The sequence below is a fragment of the Ovis aries genome, chromosome 4 (genome assembly GCF_016772045.2).
Source record: "Ovis aries strain OAR_USU_Benz2616 breed Rambouillet chromosome 4, ARS-UI_Ramb_v3.0, whole genome shotgun sequence".
In the NCBI taxonomy this organism is placed as follows: Eukaryota; Metazoa; Chordata; class Mammalia; order Artiodactyla; family Bovidae; genus Ovis; species Ovis aries.
Window position 1 is genome coordinate 84,339,649 of NC_056057.1, and position 26,888 is coordinate 84,366,536.

General features: G+C 39.8%; 1 protein-coding gene and 1 long non-coding RNA gene across 2 annotated transcripts; one reads left to right on the forward strand and one right to left on the reverse strand.

The window, feature by feature from the left end:
- The first annotated feature begins 215 nt into the window (after nt 1-215).
- Nucleotides 216-21,780, forward strand: LOC101123625 (T cell receptor gamma constant 2). Its single transcript, XM_015095363.3, has 8 exons — nt 216-314; nt 446-759; nt 10,102-10,165; nt 13,768-14,097; nt 18,121-18,180; nt 18,486-18,533; nt 18,802-18,852; nt 21,181-21,780. Exons 1-8 carry the CDS (start codon nt 272-274, stop codon nt 21,321-21,323), a joined length of 1,053 nt encoding a protein of 350 aa, XP_014950849.1. The 5' UTR covers nt 216-271; the 3' UTR covers nt 21,324-21,780.
- Nucleotides 21,780-26,001, reverse strand: LOC132659755 (uncharacterized). Its single transcript, XR_009600520.1, has 2 exons — nt 25,519-26,001; nt 21,780-25,207 (listed from the first exon to the last, which is right to left on the reverse strand). It is a non-coding gene; the product is annotated as an uncharacterized LOC132659755 (long non-coding RNA).
- Nucleotides 26,002-26,888: the final 887 nt, after the last annotated feature.

A 26,888-nucleotide genomic window follows, 5' to 3' on the forward strand; every position in this document is an offset into this window, starting at 1 on the left:
CTCCCCGCAGCCCCCAGTCTGACTGATCCCTCTGCTTGGAGTTCTGAGCTCTCTCAGTGGTCAGGCATCTCTTCTCCTGGGTGGGGGAGGTGCAGCCTGCCACAGGGGCGTCTTCAAGAAGAGGGTTGGTACAGAGAGGCGCAGCTCCACCCAGGCCTCTTCCGACACCACCCCCTCTGGGCTCAGCCTGGTGGTTTTAAAGAAAGATCCTCCTTGACTCCCCTGCCTGTCACATCTGCTGAGAACCCCAGTCTAGCTCACTGTCCCAGGCATGTTGTGGGCCCTAGTGCTGCCTTTGGTTTTCCTGGCTCTTGGTAAGTGTGTTGCCTGGATGCTCAGTGGATTTTTTCTGTATTTTGCGGCATTAGTCGGGGCAGGGAAGGGTCATACTAAGAAATGGGTGTTTCCTCTTCATCATTATTTTTTGTTGCTTTTCCCATTGCAGTCACTCAGGTATCTTCCAACGCAAAAGGGGCCCAGATGTCAGTCACTGCTAAGACTTGGGAGACTACTTCTTTCACTTGTGATTTTACACAAGATGTCAAATATATCCACCTGTACAAACAACAGGAGGGGATGGCTCCCCGACGTCTTTTCTACTACGATGTCTACTACTCCAAGATTGAGTTCGAATCAGGAATCGATAAAGCAAAATACAGTGTTTATAAAGGTGCAGCAGGAAGGAGCTACAGATTTGCAATCCTAAATCTGGAACACAGTGATTCTGGGACGTACTACTGTGCTGTCTGGGATAAGCACGTCGGTTCAGACTTCCTGTACACTGCACTGGAAATTTTGCTTGTGGCTGCCAAGTGCAGCTCTGGTAACAACCCCTGCCTCACTTCTTCCCCAGATTTTCTTTACTCTGGACAAAGAGAAACCCTGAGCTCAATGCCCATTTCCGAAGTTTTATATTCCATGGCCACCTCCTCCCTCTCCACAACAGCCATAGTTTTTCCTGAAAACAGACCTTCATCCCCAGGCTGTAAGCAAGCAATCTAGCAGGCAGCATATCCTCACTCTCCTAGGAACTGATAGAGTTCATATAAGTTTTTCTTTAGGAAAAACAGGGCATCTAGGATTGATCTCTTAGGAAAGACATTTAGAAGAGCAAAATGGAAAGGCTAGACAATATGGAATCATCAGTTCCATCATTATCCAGAGAAAATGGCTGGGAATGGAGCATCTTCATTATTCAGGAATACGAAAAATAGGAAATGATGGAATGAAAACTTGAGACTTCCTAAACCTCAAGCTGGTATCTGATCACTCTTTTGGACAAATAGATATTTTCCTTATATAACCAGCTAGGGCATGACTGACATAGTGAAAGTGTAGGAAAAAAGTGATTGTTTTAGGTAAGCCAACCATGATATTCTACTTACACCTTCTTTTGAAGTTCAGCCCACAGCCGAAACTGATCTGTCTGGTAACAGATAAAGTGGTATGTCTCCCTTTGAAATGGGCCAGGTCCCAGTCTGACACATTCTGGCAGAGTGCTTGTGAGCTTCCTCCCAACCAAGAAGCCCCTCCTCTCTTACTGCACCCCTGGGCACTGCTGCTCTCCCAGGTCATCATATTTGTTCATGATAACCCCACAACCACAAGTCAAAGCTTCAGGTCCTTCTACTTCTGTGACTGCAGGGAAGATGGGATTGGCTAGTAAATGCACCAGCTTTAACTTGCTGTAGTGTTCAGCAAGCTCTGGGAGTTGGTGATGGACAGGGAAGCCTGGCGTGCTGCAGTCCATGGGGTTGCAAAGAGTTGGACATGACTGCGCAATTGAACTGAACTTGAACTGATCAGCAACCACATGGTTTAACTGTTTGCAGCTTTAGGACAGTCTGAAATGTTAAATATATTTTAATTTAGATTTTTCCAGGGGTGGTAAGATTTTGTTCTGTACATTTGTTTCTTTGATCTGCTGTGATTTCAATTTCTGTGTATGAGGGTAAGGTAGCAATCTTAATATGGAGATCCATTTTCTTCCCCAGTTACTGACAAATACATCATTACACCACTGTTTTTCATCATCACTTAGTGATAACTATCTTTTTATATGCTTACATTTTCTCCCTCCTCTTCCACTCTCTACCTGCTTTACAGGCCAGTTTCTCCAAGGGCACAACTAGAGGTGGCAGTTACTATGTACACACAAGGAACACAATCACAATCATGTGTAGGATAAAAAATATGCTGTACACAACCTGTGTGTGACCAAAGAAATCAGAGAAAAGAAAAAATACTTGAAGACAATAAAAATGGAAGTGAGTGAAGCAAAAGTTGCTCAGTCACATTTAACTCTTTGCTACCCCATGGACTATGCAGTCCATGGAATTGTCCAGGCCAGAATAATGGAGTGGGTAGCCTTTCCCTTCTCCAGGGGATCTTTCCAACCCAGGGATCAAACCCAGGTCTTCTATAGTGCAGGTGGATTCTTTACCAGCTGAGCCACAAGGGAAGCCCAAGAATACTGGAGTGGGTAGCCTATCCCTTCTCCAGTGGATCTTCCTGACTCAGGAGTTGAACCAGGGTCTCCTGCTTTGCAGACGGCTTCTTTTCCAACTGAGCTATCAGGGAAACCCCAAAATAGAAGAACACCATAAAAATCTGTGGCACACAGCAGAAGCAATTCTAAGAGTAAGGTATATAGTGATACAAGCCTACCTCAGGAGACAAGAACAGCCTGAATAAACAGCCTAAACTAACACCTAAAAGAAATAGAGAAAAGAAGAACAAACAAACCTAAAAGTAAGTAGAAGGAAAGAATAATAAAGATCAGAGCAGATGTAAATAAAACAGAGCCTAAAAGAACAATAGAAAATATCAGTGATATTAATAACTGGTTTTTTGGAAAGACAAATTGGAAAAACAAATTTATCAAGTAAAAAAGAGAAAAATCTCAAATATGAAAAATTAGACATGAGATAGAAGAAACTGCAATTGACACCATCAAAATACAAATGATAATAAGACATTACTGCAAATCATCATTTGCCATGCAAGAAAACAGACAACCTAGAGTAAATGGATAAATTCCTAGAAATGTAAAATCTCTCCACTTAACCAGGAAGAAACAGAAAATATAAATACACCATCAGAAATGAAACTACATCAGTAATCAAAAGCATTCCAAAAACAAAAGTCTAGGACCAGACAGCTTCTCAGATTAATTCAACCTAATATTTATAAAAGAACATCTGTCTCAAAATAATCCAAAAATATCAAAAAGGAAGGAACACTTCCCACCACATCATCAAACATTAAATATTAAGTAATGATGTCTCCTAATGTTTAGTCCTTAAGTCACATCCAACTCTTTTCAGCCCCATGGACTGTAGCCTGCCAGGTTCCTCTGTCCATGGGATTTCCCAGGCAAGAATACTGGAGTGGGTTGCCATTTCCTTCTCCAGGGATCTTCCTAACCCAGGGATCAAACCCACATCAAACCCTTGCATTGGCAGGTAGATTCTTTGCCACTGAGTCATCTGGAAAGCCAAAGATGTCTCTTTCCATCTTCTCATTCCAAGTTTCTCTACCTGAAGATCCAATCACTCTCCTACTTGTTCCTTCTAACTCACATTTCTAGATGCTTTTTAATATAAACCTAATACTTTCAGGTTTATAGGCTAGGTTTAGAAAAGGTAGAGGAACCAGAGATCAAGTTGCCAACATTCTTCGGATCATAGAGAAAGCAGGAGAATTCCAGAAAAACATCTACTTCTGCTTCATTGACTGTGCTAAAACCTTTGTGTGGATCACAACAAACTATGGAAAATTCTTGAAGAGATGGGAATACCAGACCTGTCTCCTGAGAAACCTGAATGCAGGTCAAGACGCAAGAGTTAGAACTGGACATGGAACAACTGACTGTTTCAAAATTAATAAGGGAGTATGACAAGGCTGTATATGGTTACCCTGCTTATTTAACTTAAATGCAGAGTACATCCTGGGAAATGCCAAGCTGGATGAAGCACAAGCTGTAATCAAGACTGCTGGGAGAATTATTAACAACCTCAGGTATGCAGATGGTTCCACTCTAATGACAGGAAGTGAAGAGAATCTGAAGAGTCTCTTGATGAGGATGAAAGAGGAGAGTGAAAAAGCTGGCTTTTTCAACATTCACAAATGAAGATCATGGCATTTGGTCCCATTACTTCATGGCAAATAGAAGGAGAAAAATTGGAAGCAGTGACAGAATTTATTTTTTTGGACTCCAAAATTACTGCAGACTGTCACTTTAGCCATGAAATTGAAAGACACTTGCTACTTGGAAAGAAAACTATGACCAACCCAGATAGTGCATTAAAAAGCAGAGACATCACTTTGCCAACAAAATCTGTATAGTCAAAAAAGTACAATTTTTCTAGTAGTCATGTATGGATGTTACAGTTGGATCATAAATAAGGTTGAGTGCCCAAGAATTGATACTTTTGAACTGTGGTGCTGGAGAAGACACTTGAGAGTCACTTGGATAGCAAGGAGATCAAACCAGTCAATACTAAAGGAAATCAACCCTGAATCTTCATTGGAAGGGCTGATACTGAAGCTGAACCTCCAATACTTTGGCCACCTGATGCAAAGAGCTGACTCATCAGAAAAGAACTGGATGCTGGGAAAGACTGAAGACAAAAGGAGCAGGGGGCAGCAAAGGATGAGATGTTTAGATAGCAACAGTGACTCGATGTACATGAGTTTGAGCAAACTCTGGGAGACAGTGGAATTCAGAAGAGCCTGGTGTGCTGTAGTCCATGGGGTTGCAAAGAGTCAAACATGACTTAGCAACTGAACGACAGCAACACATTTATATGGTATTTGATAAAGAGCTATTTTTGTTCTCCCAACAAATGATCAGCAGCTCAAAGCCAGTTTTAAAACAATCTCTCATTTCCCTACAATTTAAAAATTCCTTATCATATTTTTACATTAATATATGCTTGGAGTGTTTTCTGTCGGACTTTTGTTTCATTTATGTTTCAAAATTCTTACAACATAATTAGCTCAACCCCAATCTTTACAACATACAACAACAACAAATAAAGTTTATCTTAACTCTGATTGGAATTAGAGTCAGTTTATGTGATTTTAGGAAGGACTAGCATGTTTATGATACGGAGTTTTTCTTTCATGAATATGATATGTCCCTCTAAGTGTGCAGGGTTTTTTTCAACCCTTTAGTAAAATCCTGTACTGTTTTCTTCATATGGTCTTGTATTATTTTGTAAATATAATCAAAGATTTTGTAACTGTTTACCTATTCTTTTACGTTTCACCACTTAAATACTTCATGGGTCTTGGAATACAGACAACTCCTAAAACTTCTGAAAATTCTGCTCATGGTCTTAGAATAAGGAAAAACAAAAGACAAGATGTCAAAAAGGAGATGAGTGGGCATCACTCATGTCTATAATAGATGCAAAGAGTATATGTCAGCCCCAAGTACTAATAACTCAGAATTTTCAATTTAAAAAAAGAGATGAGATGTGCTTAGTCGCTCAGTCATGTCCAACTCTGCAACCCCATAGACTGTAGCCTGCCAGGCTCCTCTTTCCATGGGGATTCTCCAGGCAAGAATACTGGAGTGGGTTGCTGTTCCCTCCTCAAGATCTTCCCAACCCAGGGACCGAACCCAGGTCTCCTGCATTACAGGCAGATTCTTTACCGTGTGATACACTAGGGAAGCCCTTAAAAATTAAGACTCCTTTCTAAATATGATTTTCATCCAGGTCTCTCATCCTTTTCTATTGTGTTGGGTGGTGTGAATGGACAGCTGATCACCATGATCTCCTACTTTCATCCTCAGGGCAAAGGCATTGAGTGCTCACAGGCCTCAGGACAGGACTGGGTGGATCTGCCATGGACATGGGAATCTCAGGGCCTGTCCTGTCTGGATTCTGGCAGATGGACAGTTCATCTATGCTCAGAGAAGCACTCAGTTGCTTCTGGCTATTTCTTTCTCCTCCTGATCTAAGGTGAGTGGCTTGAGATTACAGAACAGCCTCTAAGATTCTTCTTCCAACGTATCAGAGAAATGGATATTGTTTTCAAGTTTTAGTTTAGTTAGGAATCTAATCTCAAAGCAAATAGAATTCTACAAATTTCTATCTTTATTCTAGGAAAAATAGTAAGTCATCATAGGACGTATTTTCTCATCTTGCATTGCCGTGGTAAAGAATTACATTAGTCAACAAATGGAGAACTTTGTTCACATTTCTCAAGTACACTTGTGTTGGCATATTTGCATTTTCAGTTACTGAAGAGTTTCTTCTTTTCAGAAATACATTCCTAAATTGCTAACGGAGCAGCCCTGGTGTTTGTGGTGTTTGTTTCTTTTGATGTAAACTCTGAGCTGTTTCAACAGAGCTGAACACCTGGAAAAAAAAAAAAGTCTTAATTCTTTGAATACTATTCCTGGAAATTTAGAAAGGCCAGTAGTTAGCTGTTTGGTGCCAATGATGTGTTCCTTTCCTGCTTTTACACTTTTCATATATTATCAGTGTTTTCTATGATTTCTCCTCTGTGGAACGCAGATATTTGGGTCCATTTATCCGAGGAAAACTAATAAAACATCAAACACCACAAAACCTATGTTCAAGGACTTTCAAAAGAACCCAGAAAATCAAATTGCCAGTACAAAGTTTTTAACTGCTAGTCATGTCATGAAGGTAGGTGAAGGCTGAGATTATTGTAGGAGCTTCAACCAGGGTAATGGCTCAGAATGAAAGAAGATATTTGGAAAAGGACCTAAGCTCATAATAGCTCCCCATGGTAAGTAACTTTTTTCTATTTTTTACCTTGGTCATGAAAGACTAACAGGTGCTTTTCATTTTATTTTATTTTGGGGGCTTGTGGGATCTTAGTTCCCTGATCAGAGATCGAACCCAAGACCATGGTAGTGAGGATGCCAAATCCTAACCCCTGGATAGCCAAGAAATTTCTGACAGATGCTTTTTAGAGAAGAGCAATTTAGAATTCCTCCTTATCTGACTGCCACATTCTCAGTCTCAGAATACAAACAGCAATTTTTCAGCTACTGGTCACTGTATATGGAAACTAAACTACTTTGGAAATTGTTTATTTTCTCTGCTTGTAAGCAGTTGAAATTTTTCTTCTAGAAAACACACACACAGAATAGGATCAGGCTAGATAAAATATTCCGAGGACTCAGTTTTATTGTTTCATTTATATTTCAATATTCTTATACCATTATCATGTTCCTGGTTATGTTAGTGTAAGTTTTTGGTTCAGGTTCCTTTTCTTGATGATGGTCTATTAAGTGAGTTACTCTTCTCTTAATTAGCTGTTCACTAGAGTTTGAGATAAAACTGCTCCATTCTCCTAATAACTTGCAAAATAAATACAGATTTTCACTTCATCCCTAATAGCAGTGCAAAAAGATTCTATAGTAAATGACTATAGAACTTTCATAAATCTCACTTCTTATTACTCTAGCTTCTTAGAGGTAGGCTGGTATTCTTTAAAACTTGAGCTATTGCATCTCTTTTTAAATTAATTAATTTTTTTAACTGAAAGACAATTGCTTTACAGAATTTTGTTGTTTTCTGTCAAACCTCAACATGAATCAGCCATGAATTTCCTGGATATGAACAAGTTTGTCAGCTCGAGTGATTTCAGCTCCAAAGTCTTTGAAAATGGTGTGCCTGGTTACATATCCTCATTTGCTCTTTCATTCTCTCAGCAAATATTTATTGAATTGTTTCTGTGCTGGAGGCTTGAGATAAAACTGTACACATGGCAGATAGAACAAGGATAACACTCAAACAAACCATTTCTATTCTAGTGGGATAGTGCTTGAAATTCTGGTTTAATGGGGACCCATGTTCTATGATCTGTGGCTGCAGAGAGGCAGGACACCTTGATGAACTTGTTTCCCTTCTTAATTGATTAAATAGTTGTTGTTGTTGTTGAGTCATTAAGTCATGTCTGGCTCCTTTATGACCCCATGAACTGTAGCCCACCAGACTCATCCATGAGATTTCCCAGGCAAGAATACTGGAATGGGTTGCCATTTCTTTCTCCACGGGATCTTCCTGATTCAGGGATTGAATTCATGTTGCCTACACTGGCAGGCAGACTCTTTAACACTCAACCACCAGGGAAGTCCAATGTAATAGTTATTGTTTATAAAATCTACACCTTTTGTTTGATGGAAGACAGATGAAACGGCCTTGAAACCATCCCATTAAAGAGAATTTTAGTATTAGTCAATATTAGTTATATTTACTGAGGGCCAGGCACCATGATAAGTATTTCAATGCCTTATCTTTGCCTCAACAGGAATCCTTTCATTCTCATTTTATAGATAAAGAAACTGAGGTTTAGAGAAGTTCACTTAAATGCTGTAAGTCACATGACTAGTTACTGCTGGCAAAGTTTGGGATCCAATAGGAATTCCCTTGTGGCTCAGCTGGTAAAGAATCTGTTTGTAATGTGAGAGACCTGGGGTGAATCCCTGGGTTGGGAAGATCCCTGGAGAAGGGAAAGGCTACCCACTTGAGTATTCTTGCCTAGAGAATTCCATGGATTGCATACTCCATAGGGTCACAAAGAGTCGGACATGACTGAATGACTTTCACACTCACACAGAGACTTGTTTATTCTGAAGTAAGTGGACTGGGCCATTACATGATATTAGAAACATTAAGTCATGTTTTTATATCCTGAATATTTACTGTCTGTAGTCTGACCTGGATCCTTCAATTAACTACAGTATTGTCATAGTGCACACTTTGTATTACTACTCATATGTGAAAACAGTGCTTTTGCTTTTAACAATGGCACTGAAATGACCTCTCTTTATGCCCCAAAGATCATGTAAGTCATATTGAATATGCATTTATTAAATATTCAGAATATGTGTCAGTTCTCTCTCAATACAAAAGAAGCAAGTAAGGAAAAGAAATAAGAAAGCAGAAAAAATGTAATGGAATACATTCTTATTGTTAACTGATAAACACACCAAATTTTCAAATATGATATGCTTTTCCCTCCACAAAATTAAAAAAGAACTTCAATGCAGGATTCCTTAGGAGGAAAGTGAAATAAAAAGTGGACATTGCAAAATAAATAAATAAAAAGGGGACATTGCCTTCTACATCCATTTTATAAAATGGAAGAAATGGTCTTTAAACAAATACATTTATACTCTCAGTACATCGATGCTATGTCCTCCAACGTTTAATGTCATCCACAAATGGTACCCTCAGCAGGAAGGCAGGCAACGTTTTAGTGATCCGGGGAGACAATAGGAGGATTTGAGGACTGGGCATCTTCATTTGGACCAGGCCATTTCTCTTAGTCATCCTCTCTTAAGGTTCAGTGCCCAGAGTTGCAAGTTGAACTTTGGGCATTAGTTAGGTAGAAGTCAGTTTGAGGCTGAAATTTCAGGTAAAAGCTTGGAATGCCAGTAGATGTGCTGTTAATGGGGGAAAAAACACCATTTATTTTGGACAATACCAGTGAAGAAGTTCCATGTACTGACTGCTTCAGCCAATGTTCTCTTTGGCTTTCTTAAATGTGGAAATACAGCAAATAAGGATAAACAAATGATTGCCTATTAATTGGGCATGTGAAAAGCTGTGATGATGGTTTTGAGAGCTCTAGACATATTACAGCATAGAGTAAAACAAACAAGTTATTAGTTGCTACAAATCTAATTGCAAACCCCAAACACTGAATTCCTATCAGGGTTTGCAAAATTTGGTCCCATGCTATTAAAATGTCATGTTGGACCACACAATTATCAGAAATAAAAATGCTAATAATAATGACAATATAGTAATTTTTATAGTATCTTATCTCCATATTATTTTTATTCAAATCACTCTTCAGTTCTTGTTTTGTTTTGATCTCACTGCAACAGTGATAAGCATGTTCAATTGACTTAACAGTAATAACATCTTTTACAAATAAATGAAGTATCTAAGGGTTTAGCTTATTAGACTTGCTCAACCCCAGAACTTGTTAGGAGCAAAATGAACTAGGACCAGAATCCTGGTGTCTTGAATTCCAGGCCATCATAATTCCACTAGAATTTGAAGGAATCAGTGGAGCTAAATTAGTCTAAAGTTTTTGATACAGGCTGAATCACTGTGTAATAGTTACATAAAAAACTTCAACGTTGGAACAAAACTTGTCGTCACAGGTAGGTATCAGAGAATGTAATTTTTTTCCCAAGGTAATAGAGGGAAAGTGAGGAACAATTAAATGAGAATGAAAGTCATAAAAAATGGGTATGTGGTTGGGAGTTCGATTTAGGAGAGATTTTACAAGTCCATATAGTAAAGGAGCGTGTAGACAACACTGTGCAAATATTGTAATAGGAGTTGGCTTTGTATCCATGTGGACTTCAATAAAGGGCCCATGTGGCATTCTTGCCTGGAAAATCCCACGGACAGAGGAGCCTGGCAGGCTACTGTCCATGGAGTCGCAAGAGTCGGACATGACTTAGCAGCTAAACAATAATGTGCTATATGTAATAGTCATGAAAGTGTTTGGCCCAAGGCTGAAGTTTGTCATTACAGCTAAGTTTTGTGAGTTGACAGGTTTCCTTTTCTGATGCTGAAGATGTATTTTCAAAAACATGGGCTTTCGAGTCAGGCTGACCTGGAGCTTCCGACCCACCACTAACTACTTATGTGAACATGGGGGTGATTCTCTGGCCTCAGTCTCCTAATCCATAAGATAGGATAACAGTGTATATTCAGCAGGGGTAGTAGGAGAATTGAATGAGATAATGTGAATAAAGTACTTAGTACACTGGCTAACACCTCATAGGTGCTGGATAGGTGTTTATTCAAATGTAAAGTGAAAATGGCATCCAGAAGGGAGAGTTTTTTGCAAAACTGTTGACAGAACTGACATTCTTCAGAGAATGTAGCCGTACTTCTGACTCTTCAAATGAAAAGTTATCTTACTGTCCATTCATACATACACAAAATTGAATAGGGGGGATTTGTCTCTCTTTAGCAGATTCTTGTCTACTTACCAAGAAAAATTAGATTAAAATGTATTTTTTATATGTCTTGTTGTTCTATGTGGTTTAAATCTTAATCCTTTAGCTTAATTGGTATCATTTCTAACAACAATATTTATTGGCTCTAAAATATATAGTCAATAAGCTTGGGCTTCATGCTCATATTTATCAGAAAAAAAGTTTTAATTTATAAAGAAAGTGATCAAGAAGTGAAGTCAAACATAGAGGGAAATGTCATGAATTTGAAACTGCTATTTAAAAATGAAATAGTTCTAATTATCTAATTTATAAAGGAAAAGTGAGAAGAAAAAAAGAGAGAACACGTTAATATCAACATAGTATATGGTTGGAGAAATACACAGTGTCTTGCTATGATAATGAATAAAGTACTACTTGTTCTAAAAGGAAGATGTGTAACATTAAATAAACACATTAAGACCCAAGTATATTTAAAGCATGAGTTAAAAATCAACACCGTCTGTTTACTGATATAGTAGAAAAATCAGGAGCTCTGCTGCATAGGCCAAAATTCTGAATAATTCTTTTCTTCTCATGTGAGAAGTCCAATTTTTCTTTTCTTAAGATATTTCCCACTGAGGGGCTTCCCTGGTGGTTCAATGGTTAAGATTCCTCCTTCTAGTGCAGGGGGCACAGGTTCAATTCCTGGTTGGGATATACACTCTATTCAGTAGGTGGAAAAGAGCAAATAGTGGTGCTCCAAAGCACTTCAGCAGCCTTATAGGGTAGGTTCAAATGAGAGTCAAAATATTGTATATTATTACTGAATTTAGACAAAATTCCAAAATAAAATGTGCTTTTGATGAACTTTCTGAATTGAGACAAAATTCTGATAAATGCATTACTTGATAAGTTTAGTGTAAAAGCAGTTCTGAAAATAATGTGTGCTCAGTTGCTTCAATTATGTCTGACTCTTTGCGACCCATGAACTATAGTCCACCAGGCTCCTCTATCCATGGGATGCTCCAGGCAATAATACTAGAGTGGGTTGCCACTTCCTCCTCCAGGAGATCTTCCCAACCCAGGAATCGCACCTATTTTTCCTGCGTCTGCTGCATTGCAGATGAATTCTTTACTGCTGAGCCACTGCGGAAGCTCTTCTGAAAATAATACTTTTTTAAAAAAATGGAAGAATAGTTGATTTACAACATTGTGTGAGTTTAGGGTGTACAGCAAAGTGATTCATTTATACATGTGTGTGTGTGTGTATCTGTGTGTGTATAGTCTTTTTCAGGTTCTTTCCCATTATTACAAGGTTATTACAAGATATTGGATATAGTTCCCTGCGCTATATAGTAGGTCCTTATTGGTTTATCTATTTTATATATAGTATTGTGCTATCTGTTAGTCCCAAATTAGGAGTTTGGGATTAATTATACATTTTAAATAGACATTTTAGAAATATAGCTATCTTGCTTCCACATTCAAGGCACTGTAAATAATGTACTGCTCTACTAAAAAATCTGGAGTGGTTCAGATGTAAAATTGAGAGGTTATATAGAATTAAAAATAAAGAGAATTCCACTACTTCAGAATTGGGCTTGGGACCCACATTTGGAGAGAAAAGTAAACTTCATACATTGTCACATACCTGTGGACACTGACTCCATTTTAAAAAGCAACTGCATATCACTTTTTAAAATGATAAACTTCTCTGAGTGTTTATTTTTTGTGGGAAATAAAATAAATATGGTGCATCTCAGAATCAGTTAAATGAAGAATGAGTTTCCACAGAGTTTCCGAACATGAGAATGTGTCATTTGGTGAAAGAGAGCATAAGTTAAAATACAAGATAAGATGGGAAAAGGAAGTAGTTTAGAAGACATTAAAGATTCTCACAGATAGAGAAACCATCAGAGTTACCTGGTTTCCTCCTCCATCCCCATTCCCACAACCCACCCATCTACTCCAAAAGAGGCTCCACTATGATACAGCAAAAGAGATATTTTTAAAAAAATCAGGAACCAGGATACGGCATGCTGCATAGTATGGTTAAAAAAAAAAAAAAAAAAAACAACCAGAAAAAATAAGCTGACAAAACAATAAATATATTCATGAATTTTGGAAGCCTTGATATGGAGTATTCACATGGCGTATTTAAAAGTCATACGCCATCTTTAGAAATGGAGAAAAATGAAGGTCAAGGCATAATCTAGCTTTACTACTTAAGAGCTCTGACTTTGGGCAAGTTACATGAAGTCTTGAACTTTCCCTTCCATCAAAGATAAGAACAATAATCAGCATCTGACAATCTATTGTGGATGAAAGGCCACGGTGAGCACTGGTTCAATGATGCCTTTCTTTTACCACTCGCTGTGCTGTCCTCAGTCATTCACTCGTGTCTGACTCTTTGCTACCCCATGGACTGTAGCCTGCCAGGCTCCTCTGCCCATGGAATTTTCCAGGCAAGAGTACTGGAGTAGGTTGCCATTTCCTTCTCCAGGGGACCTTTCCAACCCGGGAACTGAATCTGCATCTCTTGTGTCTCCTGCATTTTCTCTTGGGCTACATGGGAAGCCTTATTACTTGCTGCTGCTGCTGCTGCTGCTAAGTCGCTTCAGTTGTGTTCAACTCTGAGTGACCCCATGGACTGCAGCCTACCAGGCTCTTCCATCCATGGGATTTTCCAGGCAAGAGTACTGGAGTGGGGTGCCATTGTCTTCTCCGTTATTACTTGCTAGGTTTTTCCAAATCTCAAAATGTTGCTGTTGCTCTAATGATTCTTTTAAATTATTTTTTATTTTCCCCCACAGATAGAAACCTTGCTACAGACCTTTCACCCAAGCCCATTATTTTTCTTCCTTCAATTGCTGAAATCAACCACAGTAAAACTGGAACATACCTTTGTCTTCTGGAGAAATTTTTCCCTGATATTATTAAGGTTTATTGGAAAGAAAAGGATGGCAACAGAGCTCTGCCATCCCAGCAGGGAAATACCATGAACACCACTGACACATACATGAAGCTCAGCTGGCTGACCGTGACTGAAAACTCCATGGATAAAGAACATATCTGTGTCGTCCAACATGAGAGAAATATAAGAGGAATTAATCAAGAGATTCTTTTTCCTTCAATAAATGAAGGTATGTGAATAAACATAAATATAACCTCCCAGAACACTGCTTTTCAAATAAAATACACCACTTTTTCTGTTAAGCATTAATGAAAAACAAACAAATGTCTTTATAAAATGATGTTTTATTTAATGGTAGCATAAATGTTCTGCTATCTCCCCCATAGAATTAAGTCTGATAGGCTTTGATACATAAATACGAAAAAAACTTTACTTAACCTTTTAAGATTTGATTTCATCTTCCAAAATATTAAGATCATAGTGATGTTTCTTAAAGTTGTTGTATGGATTTAAGGAAACAACATCTGTGAAAATATCTATCAATTTAGCACATAACAAATCTCCACTGTGGATGACCTTGGCTGATAAGGAAATGAGAACATGTATGCATCTTTCGGGAATGTTCTACCCAGCAAATAAAGTCAGTGTTACTTTAATCCTGCTTTATGCAAGGTACAGTTCCAAAACAATGAGTTATTAAATGATAAAACGGTGTTTGTATGATGGAGGCAGATTGCAGTTCAACAAAAAGTAGAATAATTAGACTCCTGGGGTTTTATTATGTTTTTAGGTTTTTGAAATTTGTATTTTACATGCCACCATAAGATAAGCTAAAATTTTGTAATTAGAGATGGGGGTGAGGCTAAAGTATACAGGCTTACTCTCATTCTACATAAAGATTGCATTTCTTGCCATTGGAAAATGCTTCTCACAAACTCTCATTGCAGCCCTAGCACGTGCCAGGCCTAAAAGGGGTGTGGATGAACACACTCAGGTGAATTACTCTCCCAGAAGGATGCACTATAGTCAAGAGAATATACTTGTTTCTTAATCACTCAGGGTTACTCGTGATTCGGGCAAGGTGTCCCAAAGGAGACCCTGTGATGCAGATGTTGGGTAGAGGGCTGGAAGTGCGTCGGCCCTGGAAGTGGTCCTGTAACTCACAGGACTCTGGACTGAAAGTCCTCAGTACTCACGTAGCACACCAAACGCCCTGGAGTGTCCCTAATTAGGAGTCATTTCTGTGCCTTTCCCTGTGGTTTAGCTCAGTCGTGTCCGACTCTTTGCAACCCCATGAATGGCAGCACGCCAGGCCTCCCTGTCCATCACCAACTCCTGGAGTTCACTCAAACTCACGTCCATCGAGTCGGTGATGCCATCCAGCCATCTCATCCTCAGTCATTCTCTTCTCCTACTGCCTCCAATCCCTCCCAGGACCAGAGTCTTTTCCAATGAGTCAGCTCTTCTCATGAGGTGGCCAAAGTACTAGAGTTTTAGCTTTAGCATCATTCCTTCCAAAGGGAACCCAGGGCTGATCTCCTTTAGAATGGACTGGTTGGATCTCCTTGCAGTCCTAGGGACTCTCAAGAGTCTTCTCCAACACCATAGTTCAAAAGCATCAATTCTTCGGCACCCAGCTTTCTTCACAGTCCAACTCTCAGATCCGTACATGATAGGAAGCCCTTTTTAAGCAAAGGGAACCACGTGCTTAATCAAATGTACATAGACTTTTACTGGGCACCAGTCCGAATTTCTGAAGCAAGCCTATCTCTTCCCTGATCCTCAGTTTGTCCAATGATCAAATTCGGTTTGAACACTTGCCTTGGCTTTGTCCTGGGACTGCGATGAAGAGCAAATAGAATAGCACCAGAGAAAACGTTCCAAAGCATGACATAGATGTATTTATTCTCATATTCATCAGATCTATTTGTATCCTTTCCTAAAACTAATTAAAAGTAAGAATACAAAAACAGCCCTAAATTGTTATTTCTACTCTTATAAACAGAGAGGAAGCAAATTTGCTCAGTGTACTCTGATGTAACCACAGCTCTGATTGTCCTACTAGGTTTTAATTTTTCTTGTAATCAGGAAAAAATGAGTCACTGTGACAATTACCATATTGGAGAGAAGCTCCAGTTCATGATGTGTTTTACCTGACACAATTTCTGAAACAAATGCTTTGTAAGGGGTTCTAATGACAGTGAAACCAATGAGGGCACTTCTGCTAATGTCGTTCTACCGCAGATTTCTGATGTTGTTTCTTAGAGGCTTTTTGTTTTTGATAAAAGCTAAGAATATAACATGGAAGTAAAGACTGATGAAATGATTTTGAAGAAAAATAAAATTAATCTGGTCCTAGATTTCAACCAGCCTTTACTGAGAAATTGAATTTATCATAAGCACATGAAGTTTATTACAAAAATTTGTTTCTTTATTGTTTCTACCTCAGTCAATGCATGGTAATAAGAAATTTGTTTATCTTTGAATAATTTTTAGAATTTATTTATTTATGTTTTGCTGCGCTGGGTCTTCACTGCTGCACGGGGTTTTCTCTAGTTGCCGTGCTTCTCACTGCAGTGGTTTCTCGTGTTGCAGAGCATGGGCTCTGGGGCTCGTGGGCTTCAGCAGTTGTGGCACATGGGCTCAGCAGTTGCAGCTCCCAGGCTCTCGAGTGCAGGCTCAATAATTGTGGCCATGGGCTTAGTTGCTGTATGGTATGTGGGATCCTCTCAGATCAGGGATCAAACCCATGCTTCTTGCACTGGCAGGCAGATTCTTTACCACTGAGCACCAGGGAAGCCCCTATTTACCTTTTAATGAATAAAGTCATTATAAGGAAAAAAAGGGACTTATTAAAGTAAGTTCTTGCGGATAGTTTAACATCAAAACATGACTCTATTTGTATTTTCATTCTTGAGATTTACTCCAAAGCATTCATACCTCAAATCCACATTTTAGATTATAGGGAAAAAAAGATCTCATTAAGGACATAAAAGGCATACCAGACTGTATCCATGTGGACATGAACCCATCCAGGAGAAAAGCGATAAACCAAACAACTTCTGTGACTGATTTCTTCCATCCAACAGTCCATGATCTTTTAAAAAAATTTTGTACTAATAAGGTTGTATTTTTGTTTGACATTACTCATGAATAAAATTCTTACTTCCAAGTTTTATCAAGTCAGATAACTAAAAATGCGATTTAATCTTTTTTTTTTTTTTAACCCCTGGAAAGAAATGCTGAGCTCCTGCAACAAAAAGGTCATTGTTAAGAATGATTAAGATCTGTAGAAGAGAAGATGATTTTAATGGCCACAATGGTGGAATTCTGTTGTCTTTGCGTAGGTTAATTTCTCTTTCTAAGGCTTATTTTTAGAGTACTCTCCACTTGTTCTGTCTCATTTAATCTCCAACAACCGTCCTTTGAATGCTGTCTCTGCCACCACTGTTATCACTGATACGACTCTCTGCCAGTTACCCTCTAATTCTTATTTCCTCCTTTGTGACATGGAATCCTCCAAAACACAAATCACTCCAGTGTCACTGGGGGATTAAAGAAGATAATGCATCTGAAGAGTTAAGCAAATGCTTGGCCCAGTTACAGTCACTCAGCTATTAACCTTATTAACATTGCTTTGGTTATGCCCATAAGCCCCACAACTGCAGAAAAATCATGTCCATGAGCCAAGGATACTGAGGATGTGTGTGCTTTGGAAAACTTCAGCTGCTTTCTTTTGCTTGATGGAAAATATGACTTGGCCTAACTCCTTCAAACGTGGGATTCCCTTGAGGACTCTAGCTTTGAATGACTTTGATTTGGTAGCAATTCTTCATCTCGGCAGTAGGTGCTGAAGTTACGGAGCAGCCACTTTTCCTGATTACTTGTCTTTGCAACAAGTATTTCTCCAACAACCTACTTTGTGGTAAGCACAGTGCTAGGAGCTATGAATACAGAGGAAAATAGGATGCCATTGGGTATTACCCTCCAGTTATGGTAAAATGTAGCCCTCATGAACTTCAACATTTCCATGTGTAGAAAACCATATGCAAATGAAATCTATGAATTACCTGGAATCAGACCAACTAGTTTTGGAATTATAGGGCTCATACTTTTAATAACTGTCTCTCTCAGCAGATTATCTATATATATACAGATATATGTATATATTACAATAACACATGTATAAGCACACGCAGTGTCAAATAATGGGCACAAATAATTGACTAATACTTTTTTTCATTTCTTGTAGTTGTCAGCTCAATTGTCCCTACCACTGAGTCTCCCAGTGACTGTTTAAACCAGGAAAGCAGTAAGTTTTTGTAGATGATTGCCTTTATGTCATGCTTTAGTCTTTTATTTCCTTTCTAATCTATTTATCTTTTGAACTTCTCTGGCTAAAAGTACAAAAGACCAATTATCTAGAATTGTGGGGCTCATTGTCATAGTTTTAATGACTCTCTCTACTGTCTCACTGTCAGCAGATTATATACATATATATATATATATATATATATATTTATATATACACAGATACACACATTTTACATACATATGTACACATTGTAAAATAATGGGCAAGGACAACCGATTAATACTTGCTTCCATTGTTTTTAGAAGTTACCGGCACTGGTTCTAAAAAAGCTTGTCTGAAAGATGAAAGCGGTAAGTTTTTGCCTTTGTTTGCCTTTATGAAATCCTACAGCAATTTTTCCCTCCTGATCAAATTACCTCTTGAATGTCCCTGCTTAATGGTAGCAATTGTGGAGTTGATACATTTAACCAGAGTATCTCTATTTGTGCTAGTAAATTTTACCTTATATATACATATATATTAACACACATATACTTAATCACATATGTGTCACTATCTAATAATAGATATGAGCAACTTGGAATATAATTGATTAATACTTGCTCTCCTTTCTTCTAGAAGTCACTGCTGATAATAATTCTACAAAAGTGTGTCTGGAAGATGAAAGCAGTAAGTTTTGCCTTTGTGTCATGTTACAGCACTTTTCCCCTCTAAATAAACTTAACTTTTGAACTTTGGTTTAAGATCGAAAGCCAGAAAGTCTGGATATTGCAGAATGGATGGCATCATATTTTAAGTAAATCTATCATTCCCTAAGAGTCATCTTAGCACAGTAAATGTTGGTTTTGGAGTTTCGAGGATGTAGTGATAGGTTCTGAATTACTTCAACAGTGACCTTCACTCAATTGTGTAGCTTTTGTTTTTAGTGACTAGAGAAATGTGATGTCAAGTTGCTTCTAGACATTTGAATTTTAGCCCTTGTTTGCATCTAATATGTGAACTAACACTGAGAAATTGATGTACACAAAGTGTATTGCTATGTCTTTCACATATACTCTGTTTGCTCCTCATAACCACTCCTATGAGGTGGTACAATATTTTTCCAACATTTTGCTATCAGGGCAATGTGCCGAAATTAGTTCAGTCCTTTGTACAAAGTCACACAGCTAGATCTGGGGATTCAACTTAGTCCATCTGAATCAATGGTTCACACAACTTGCTTAGTTGTCTATTCTTCCTCTAAGAGGTAGGTATAGAGCAAGACTCCCAAAGCCAAGGTCCTGAGACAGGATGAACCCATGGGCAGGGGTGTTGAGTGCATGGGCTTCCGAATATCATAGTCCCTGGTTATTTTGTTGTTAGCTTCATGAAAAATGGGTAAATTAGTTACATTTCTGAGCAATATTGCCCTCATATGCCAGTTGGAAACAATAATAGATTGAACTCAGCTATTGGAGATATAAGATCACGTATGTGGAGTGTCTCCGATAGGGTATTCATTTAGCTGGCACAGAGTCAGTACTAGTTGGTGGCCTCTTCTCCCTTCATGAAGGTTCCAAGTGCATTTAGGATCTCTGGCTCTAGTCCTGCTGATCCCTCCTCCATTCCAAGTCTCAGGGGGCCCAGAATTTAGCTAATACCTGACCTGACTGAGGGGAGTTAGTTATGAGCAGGTCACCCCCTAAGATCCTTTCCATACCAAATGCTAGTGATTCTGGAGTTCTGACTCTGAAGATGAAGTGTGGGAAGGAGAAATTTCCAAAGGAAGAAACTCAGTCTTGAGATGAATTGAGTAGCCAAGTCAGGCCCATCATTAGTGCTGTTAATTGTTTTTTGACAGCATATATTTCTTGCAAAACTTCAAAGACACATAAGTGCAATTATCCTATAACATCACAGCCATGATGTTAGACATTCAAGACAGACAGGTGAGTGAGGCATGAGCTCCTGATGTTTCAGGAATTTTGGACTAAAGACCTTCCATTTGATAGGATATCCTCTTTACCAAAACCTTCTGCCCACTACACTGTATCACAACCAGATTTCTATGACTTGTGTCCTTCTTAGGAGCCTCATTTATACTCAACACATAATGACTCAGATCCTCCCAAATCAGCAATTCAACTTGATATTTATGCTTAACTTTGACGTCTGGTGTGTCAATCGTGCAGAGTTGCAGGATTACAGAGCAGCTAAGAATGTGTTCTTCAAAGTCATGTTGCTGGGATTGAAATGTGGTTTCTGGTACTTTCTAAATGTGTGACCTCAGGCAAGTTAGTTTTCTCTGTGCTCAGTTTACTTGTAAAATGTGATTGAAACTAATAATCTCATGCTCTGCTGTGCTTAATCACTCAGTCACGTTTCAACTCTTTGTGACCCAGTGGACGGTAGTCCACCAGGTTCCTCTCTCCATTGGGTTTCTCCAGGCAAGAATACTGGAGTGGGTTGCCATGCCCTCCTCCAGGGCATCTTCCCAGCCCAGGGATTGAACCCAGGTTTCCTGCATTGTGGGTGGATTCTTTACCATCTGAGCCACTAGGGAAGCACAATAATTTTCATAGGTTATCTTAAAGCTTAAATAAGAGTAGCATTTTACATGCAAAGCTCTCAAAATAAGTGTTTGATATTTGATTAGTCATTAATGAATATAACCTATAATTATTACTCAGACATGTGGGAGGGGGGGCAAAAAATGCTGTACGCTATTTATCACAAATATTTTTCCTTTTGGACTCATTCTTTAAAAACACTTAAAAAAATATTTTGGAAGATTCTAGTGAATTTAGCTGAGGTTGTGGATTGACTTGAATTGCCAACTGGATTCTGAATTGTCCTGGAAGTGGTGGTGCTCATGGTGCTTGTACTTGTTTTCTTTGGGGTTTGGTGGTGCAGGGGTAACACTTCACAGTAGGTCATCAGAAATAATTATGACCTCCTCCCATTACTGTGTACTGACCTTTCAAAAGAACAGGCAACTAATCAAATAATTTCTCCTAGATACCCTGCAGCTGCAGCTCATGAACACCTCTGCCTATTACACATACCTCCTCCTCCTCCTCAAGAGTGTGGTCTACTTTATCATCATCACCTCCTGTGTGTTTCGGAGAACAGGCATGTGCTGTGATGGGAAGAACTTGTGACAGAGGGTCCCTGAAGGAGTCAGCTTTCCTTAATCATCTGTCATTACTGAAATTCTCTGCTTGGTTTTTGGATTTGGGTTATCTCAGTGCATATGTGATTTTTCCCCTTTTATGTCATTATTGTGTAACAATTTTTCAAACACTGGGCAAACAGACAGTCCTACCCTGTAACAAGGAATTCTGTTATTACTCAGGGAACAAGGCCCAGGGAAGGTCCAGGGGAGCCTCTCCCACCACTGTCCCCAACCACATCAGCTCCTTCCACCCCAAGTCCTCGCGCCTCCAGGACGCACAAAGCGGGCAGCTCCCCATCTCCTCCCTCAGCATCTTCCCCAAGACCACAGTCCTGACCCTCCCTGTTACACATCCTGGGGAAGCCAGCTTAGCTACTTGAACTCTGTACTTCCTTTTTCATAATAGGCACAATAAGTGAAAAAATAAACCAAAAGTCCATGCATTTGTCTGTGTGTACTTTAATCTCATGAAATCTGACCAAGGTAAGAAACATCATGACAACTGAGCTATCAAATTCTGCATGGTTGCAATAATGGTCGATACCACGTTTCTAAGTCTTTCCCTGCAATGGTGGCTATGGTGCTTTCTTTGGAGCACTGGTTCCAAGAGGAGCCACTGCTAAATGAAGGTGCCCAGGGTCCTTCTCTTTCAAAGTCACCAGATTCAGACTCTTTGGTTTGGGACGTTCTGATGGTGACAGTGTGACGCCCATCATGCCTTGCACCATGCGTGCTCAGATTGTACCAGTGTCTCACAAGCACTGCCTCCTGATCCTCACATTAGCCCCGGGAGAACTGCTCCAGCACCAGAAGGTCATTCGCTGGAGGGTGAAGCACACAGACCATGACTCCCAAGGGTCTGGGATTGAACCCTGGATCTGTGTTAGCATCTGTGTGACCTCAGGCAGTGATCTGAACTCTCTGTGCCATCATTTCCTCATCTGTGTAATGAAGTCACAGTGCCCTGTGCTCCATTTACCTGTAAAGTGGGATTGAAACTAGTAATCTCATGCTGTGCTATGCTTAGTCACTCAGTTATGTCCAACTCTTTGTGACCCCCAAAGGGTAAATGAATAAACGAGTTAACGATGCTTAATCCATGCAAGTTCTCAATAACATTAGCATCTACTGACGGTAGCTCTACTGGAAAAATCATAGATTTCACACATACACAAATGCACTGATATTCATTTCAAAACTTGCTTCCCCACAAAGAGATTAGATGCAGATGGAATAGGGACTCAGTTTCTACTGTTCGTCAGGAATCCTGTTAATCATCTAAGAATGCTTGGAGGAAGGAACAGTTAGAGTCCACAGTTTATAGGTTGGAGAGGTTAATTTGTCTGTTCATGGTCGTTATTTTGTAAGTAAGAGTCATTCAGGTTTTTCTGAACTCGGAGCCCATATTTTGTTACCTAGTACCATGTGGCTTTCCATTGACTCACTTTCTATTGGGGGAAAAAACCAAACGAACACAACAAAACAGAAAACACACTGCTTCCTTACTAAAGGCTTCCTCCAGGGATTCATTGCGGATTTTCTTAAGGACATGTGGGTGCATCTGTCTTCTCCTCATGTATACACTCTGGTATCACCATAGCTGCCCTCTTGATTGTCAATCAGAATGGTGGAAATCCTGCCTTATTCTGTGTGTGTAGATTTACAACTTCTTTTAAGGTGAAATATTGGTTCATGTCTTTCAACCATTTTTTGCTATTGAGTAATAATACTAACAAACAGAACACTCCGTATATGTATTTCTGTGTATTTCTATAAACAGAGACATAAAACAAGAAGTTCAATTCATGGTAAAAGGGAGAAAAAATAAGTGAGTGTATATTTTCTATTTTCTCTAATGAATCCTTTTAAAAGAAAAATTTTAATGTATTAGAATAAAACTCTGTCTCATTTAAAACCAAGGAGGCTTTTCGTTTGTTTATAATCAGCTTCAGTGTGTGTGAAACAAGTTCTTAGAACACTAAACGGAAGTTCCCCATTTGAAAGCAAAAAAGACCAACCATATATTAGAGGAAATCCAGTTTAGATCGGCTCCACTCCTTGCTTCCCATTAATTTGATTAGACCTCTTTAAACAAAATAAGCCACTCTCATCTTAAAGATATGGAAATATTTCCTTATTGGAAAGAAATAATGTAGTAAGTAAAGAAGTCAAGGAGTTCCCAGGTCATTCAGTGATAAAGAAGATAGATAGATTAGTTACTCAGTCATGTCTGACTCTTTTTGACTCCATGGACTACGGATTGCCAGCCTCCTCTGTCCACGGGATTTCCCAGACAAGAATACTAGGATGAGTTGCCATTTCCTTCTCCAGAGGATCTTCCCAACTTAGGGATGGAAACTGTATCTCCTGCATTGCAAGCAGATTCTGTACCACCTGAGCCACAGGGAAGCTCTAGCAGTAATGAATTCACCTGCCAATGGACAGAGGAGCCTGTTGGGCTACCGTCCATAAGGTCGATATAAGTCAGACACAGCTTAATGATTAAAACAAGAGTAACAACAGAAGCCAAGAGGGGAAACTTGCTTTGGATATTGTACATACTGCTGCAATGAACTCTGCGGTATATCATTTCAGTTCAGTTCAGTCGCTCAGTCATGTCCGACTCTTTGTGACCCCATGAATTGCAGCACACCAGGCCTCCCTGTCCATTACCAACTCCCGGAGTTCACTCAAACTCACGTCCATTGAGTCAGTGATGCCATCCAGCCATCTCATCCTCTGTCGTCCCCTTCTCCTCCTGCCCCCAATCCCTCCCAGCATCAGAGTCTTTTCCAATGAGTTAACTCTTCACATGAGGTGGCCAAAGTACTGGAGTTTCAGCTTTAGCATCATTCCTTCCAAAGAACATCCAGGGCTGATTTCATTCAGAATGGACTGGTTGGATCTCCTTGCAGTCCAAGGGACTCTCAAGAGTCTTCTCCAACACCACAGTTCAAAAGCATCAATTCTTTGGTGCTCAGCCTTCTTCACAGTCCAACTCTCACATGCATACATGACCACAGGAAAAACCATAGCCTTGACTAGATGGACCTTAGTCGGCAAAGTAATGTCTCTGCTTTTGAATATACTATCTAGGTTGGTCATAACTTTTCTTCCAAGGAGTAAGTGTCTTTTAATTTCATGGCTGCAATCACCATCTGCAGTGATTTTGGAGCCCCCAAAATAAAGTCTGACATTGTTTCCACTGTTTCCCCTCTATTTCCCATGAAGTGATGATGATCTTAGTTTTCTGAATGTTGAGCTTTAAGCCAACTTTTTCACTCTCCTCTTTCACTCTCATCAAGAGGCTTTTTAGTTCCTCTTCACTTACATATGTTTCCTCAAGTATGGTTTTCTCCAGATACAAGCCCATGAGTGGGATTGTTGGATCCTGTGTGGCATGCTCGGCTGCTCAGTCATGTCCAACTCTTTGTGACCCCATGGACCATAGCCCAACCTGTTCCTCTGTCCATGGGATTTTCCAGGCAAGAATCCTGGAGTGCTTTGCAATTTTCTTCTCCAGGGGCTCTTCCTGATCCAGGATGATATGGTAGTTCTATTGCAACGTGGATGGATTTAGAGGTTATCATACTAGGTGAGGTAAATCAGACAGAGAAAGACAAATATCCTATGGTATCACTTATATGTGGAATGTAAAATAATGACACAAATGAACTTATATTAAAAAAAAAAGAAACAGACTCATGGACTTAGAAAACAAATCTATAGCTACCAAAGAGGAAAGAAAGATGGGAGGAGGGTAAGTTAGGAGTTTAGAATTAACACATACGAACTACTATATATGAAACAGATGATCAACAAGGACCTACTGTATAGCACAGGAAACTCTCTTCAATTTTCTGTGATAACCTGCATGAGACAAGGATTTGAAAAAGAATGAATATATGCATTGCTATAACTGACTTACTTTGCTGTACATCTGAAGCTAACACAACACTGTAAATTGACTATACTCTGTGTGTGTTAGTTGCTTAGTCGTGTCCAACTCTTTGCAACCCCTTAGACTGCAGCCCCACCAGGCCCCTCTGTCCTTGGGATTCTCCAGGCAAGAACACTGGGGTGGGTTGCCACTTCCTTCTCCGAAAGGAACTATAGAAAGAAAGAAGGTGAAGTCGCTCAGTCGTGTCTGACTCTTTGCAACTCCATGGACTGTAGCTTACCAGGCTCGCCCATCCATGAAATTTTCCAGGCAAGACTCCTGGAGTAGGTTGCCATTTCGTACTCTGCTGCTGCTGCTGCTAAGTTGCGTCAGTCATGTCCGACTCTGTGTGACCCCATAGACGGTAGCCCACCAGGCTCTGCCGTCCCTGGGATTCTCCAGGCAAGAACACAGGAGTGGGTCGTTATTTCCTTCTCTAATGCGTGAAAGTGAAAAGTGAAACTGAAGTCGCTCAGTTGTGTCTGTCTCTTCGGCGACCCCATGGACTGCAGCCTACCAGGCTCCTCCGTCCATGGGATTTTCCAGGCAAGAGTACTGGAGTGGGTTGCCATTGCCTTCTCCTGACTATACTCTAATATGAACTAGAAATTAAATTTAAAAAATGGAAGCAATAACATTTTAAAAAGAGGCTAAACCTACATATCTCTGAAAATTTTGTGCAGGTGATTTCCCTGCCAGGGCCCTGCTGGGCAGTGTCTCTTGTGGTTTCCAACTTCTCAGCAACTTCCTGCCCCAGCTACCTTGGGCTGCCCTGGCCTGAAAGGTGCAAAAAGGGGAGGGCATTGTGGGTGGCGGTGGTAGCAGGAGTTCGCTGGTGTGGCTGATGGGTTATCAGGCTTCTTTTCTCAGGCTTCTTTGCTCATTTGCTCAAAACCACATTTTGGTTGATTTGTGGAAAATGTTTAAAGGCGAACAGACCCTACCAGTTGGGACTGTGCAACAGCTAGCTGGGGTGTCACAAAGAAATGAGAACAGTTAAACCACAGCCAGCTTTGCTCACTTTCAAAGGTCACAGTTAATGGAAGAAAAGAGTCCTCTACACAGGCACGTGATTGTTAGCAAACAAACTCCAGGCTGTGGCTCAGGTTCCCTGTTATTTCTGTATGCATTTCCTCCACTATGTCAACGTAAGAATCTGTCTGCAATGTAGGAGACCTGGATTTGATCACTGGGTCGAGAAGATCCCCTGGAGAAAGATATGACAACCCACTCCAGTGTTCTCACCTAGAGAATCCCCTGGACAGAAGAGCCTGGCAGGCTACAGTCCATGGGGTTGCAAAAGAGTTGGACACGACTTAGTGACTAAACCACCAAATACATCCTATGTGAGCTGGGAATCTTACCCTCAGGGTGTTCAGATGCTGAACATCATCCACACAGTGTGTCCATCCACAACAGTCCATCCACATCATCCACACAGTGTGTCCATGCACACTCAGGACCCTGCTCTGGAGGAAGGAGCAGACAGGACTCTTTGCAGCACTAAGATCATCTCTGATGTTTTACCAGCCACCTGGGCTCTTCCATGATCTGTGACTTACTGAGGCTGCTATTTCTTGGTCTTATTTTCCCAGTGTAGACGGGGTGACA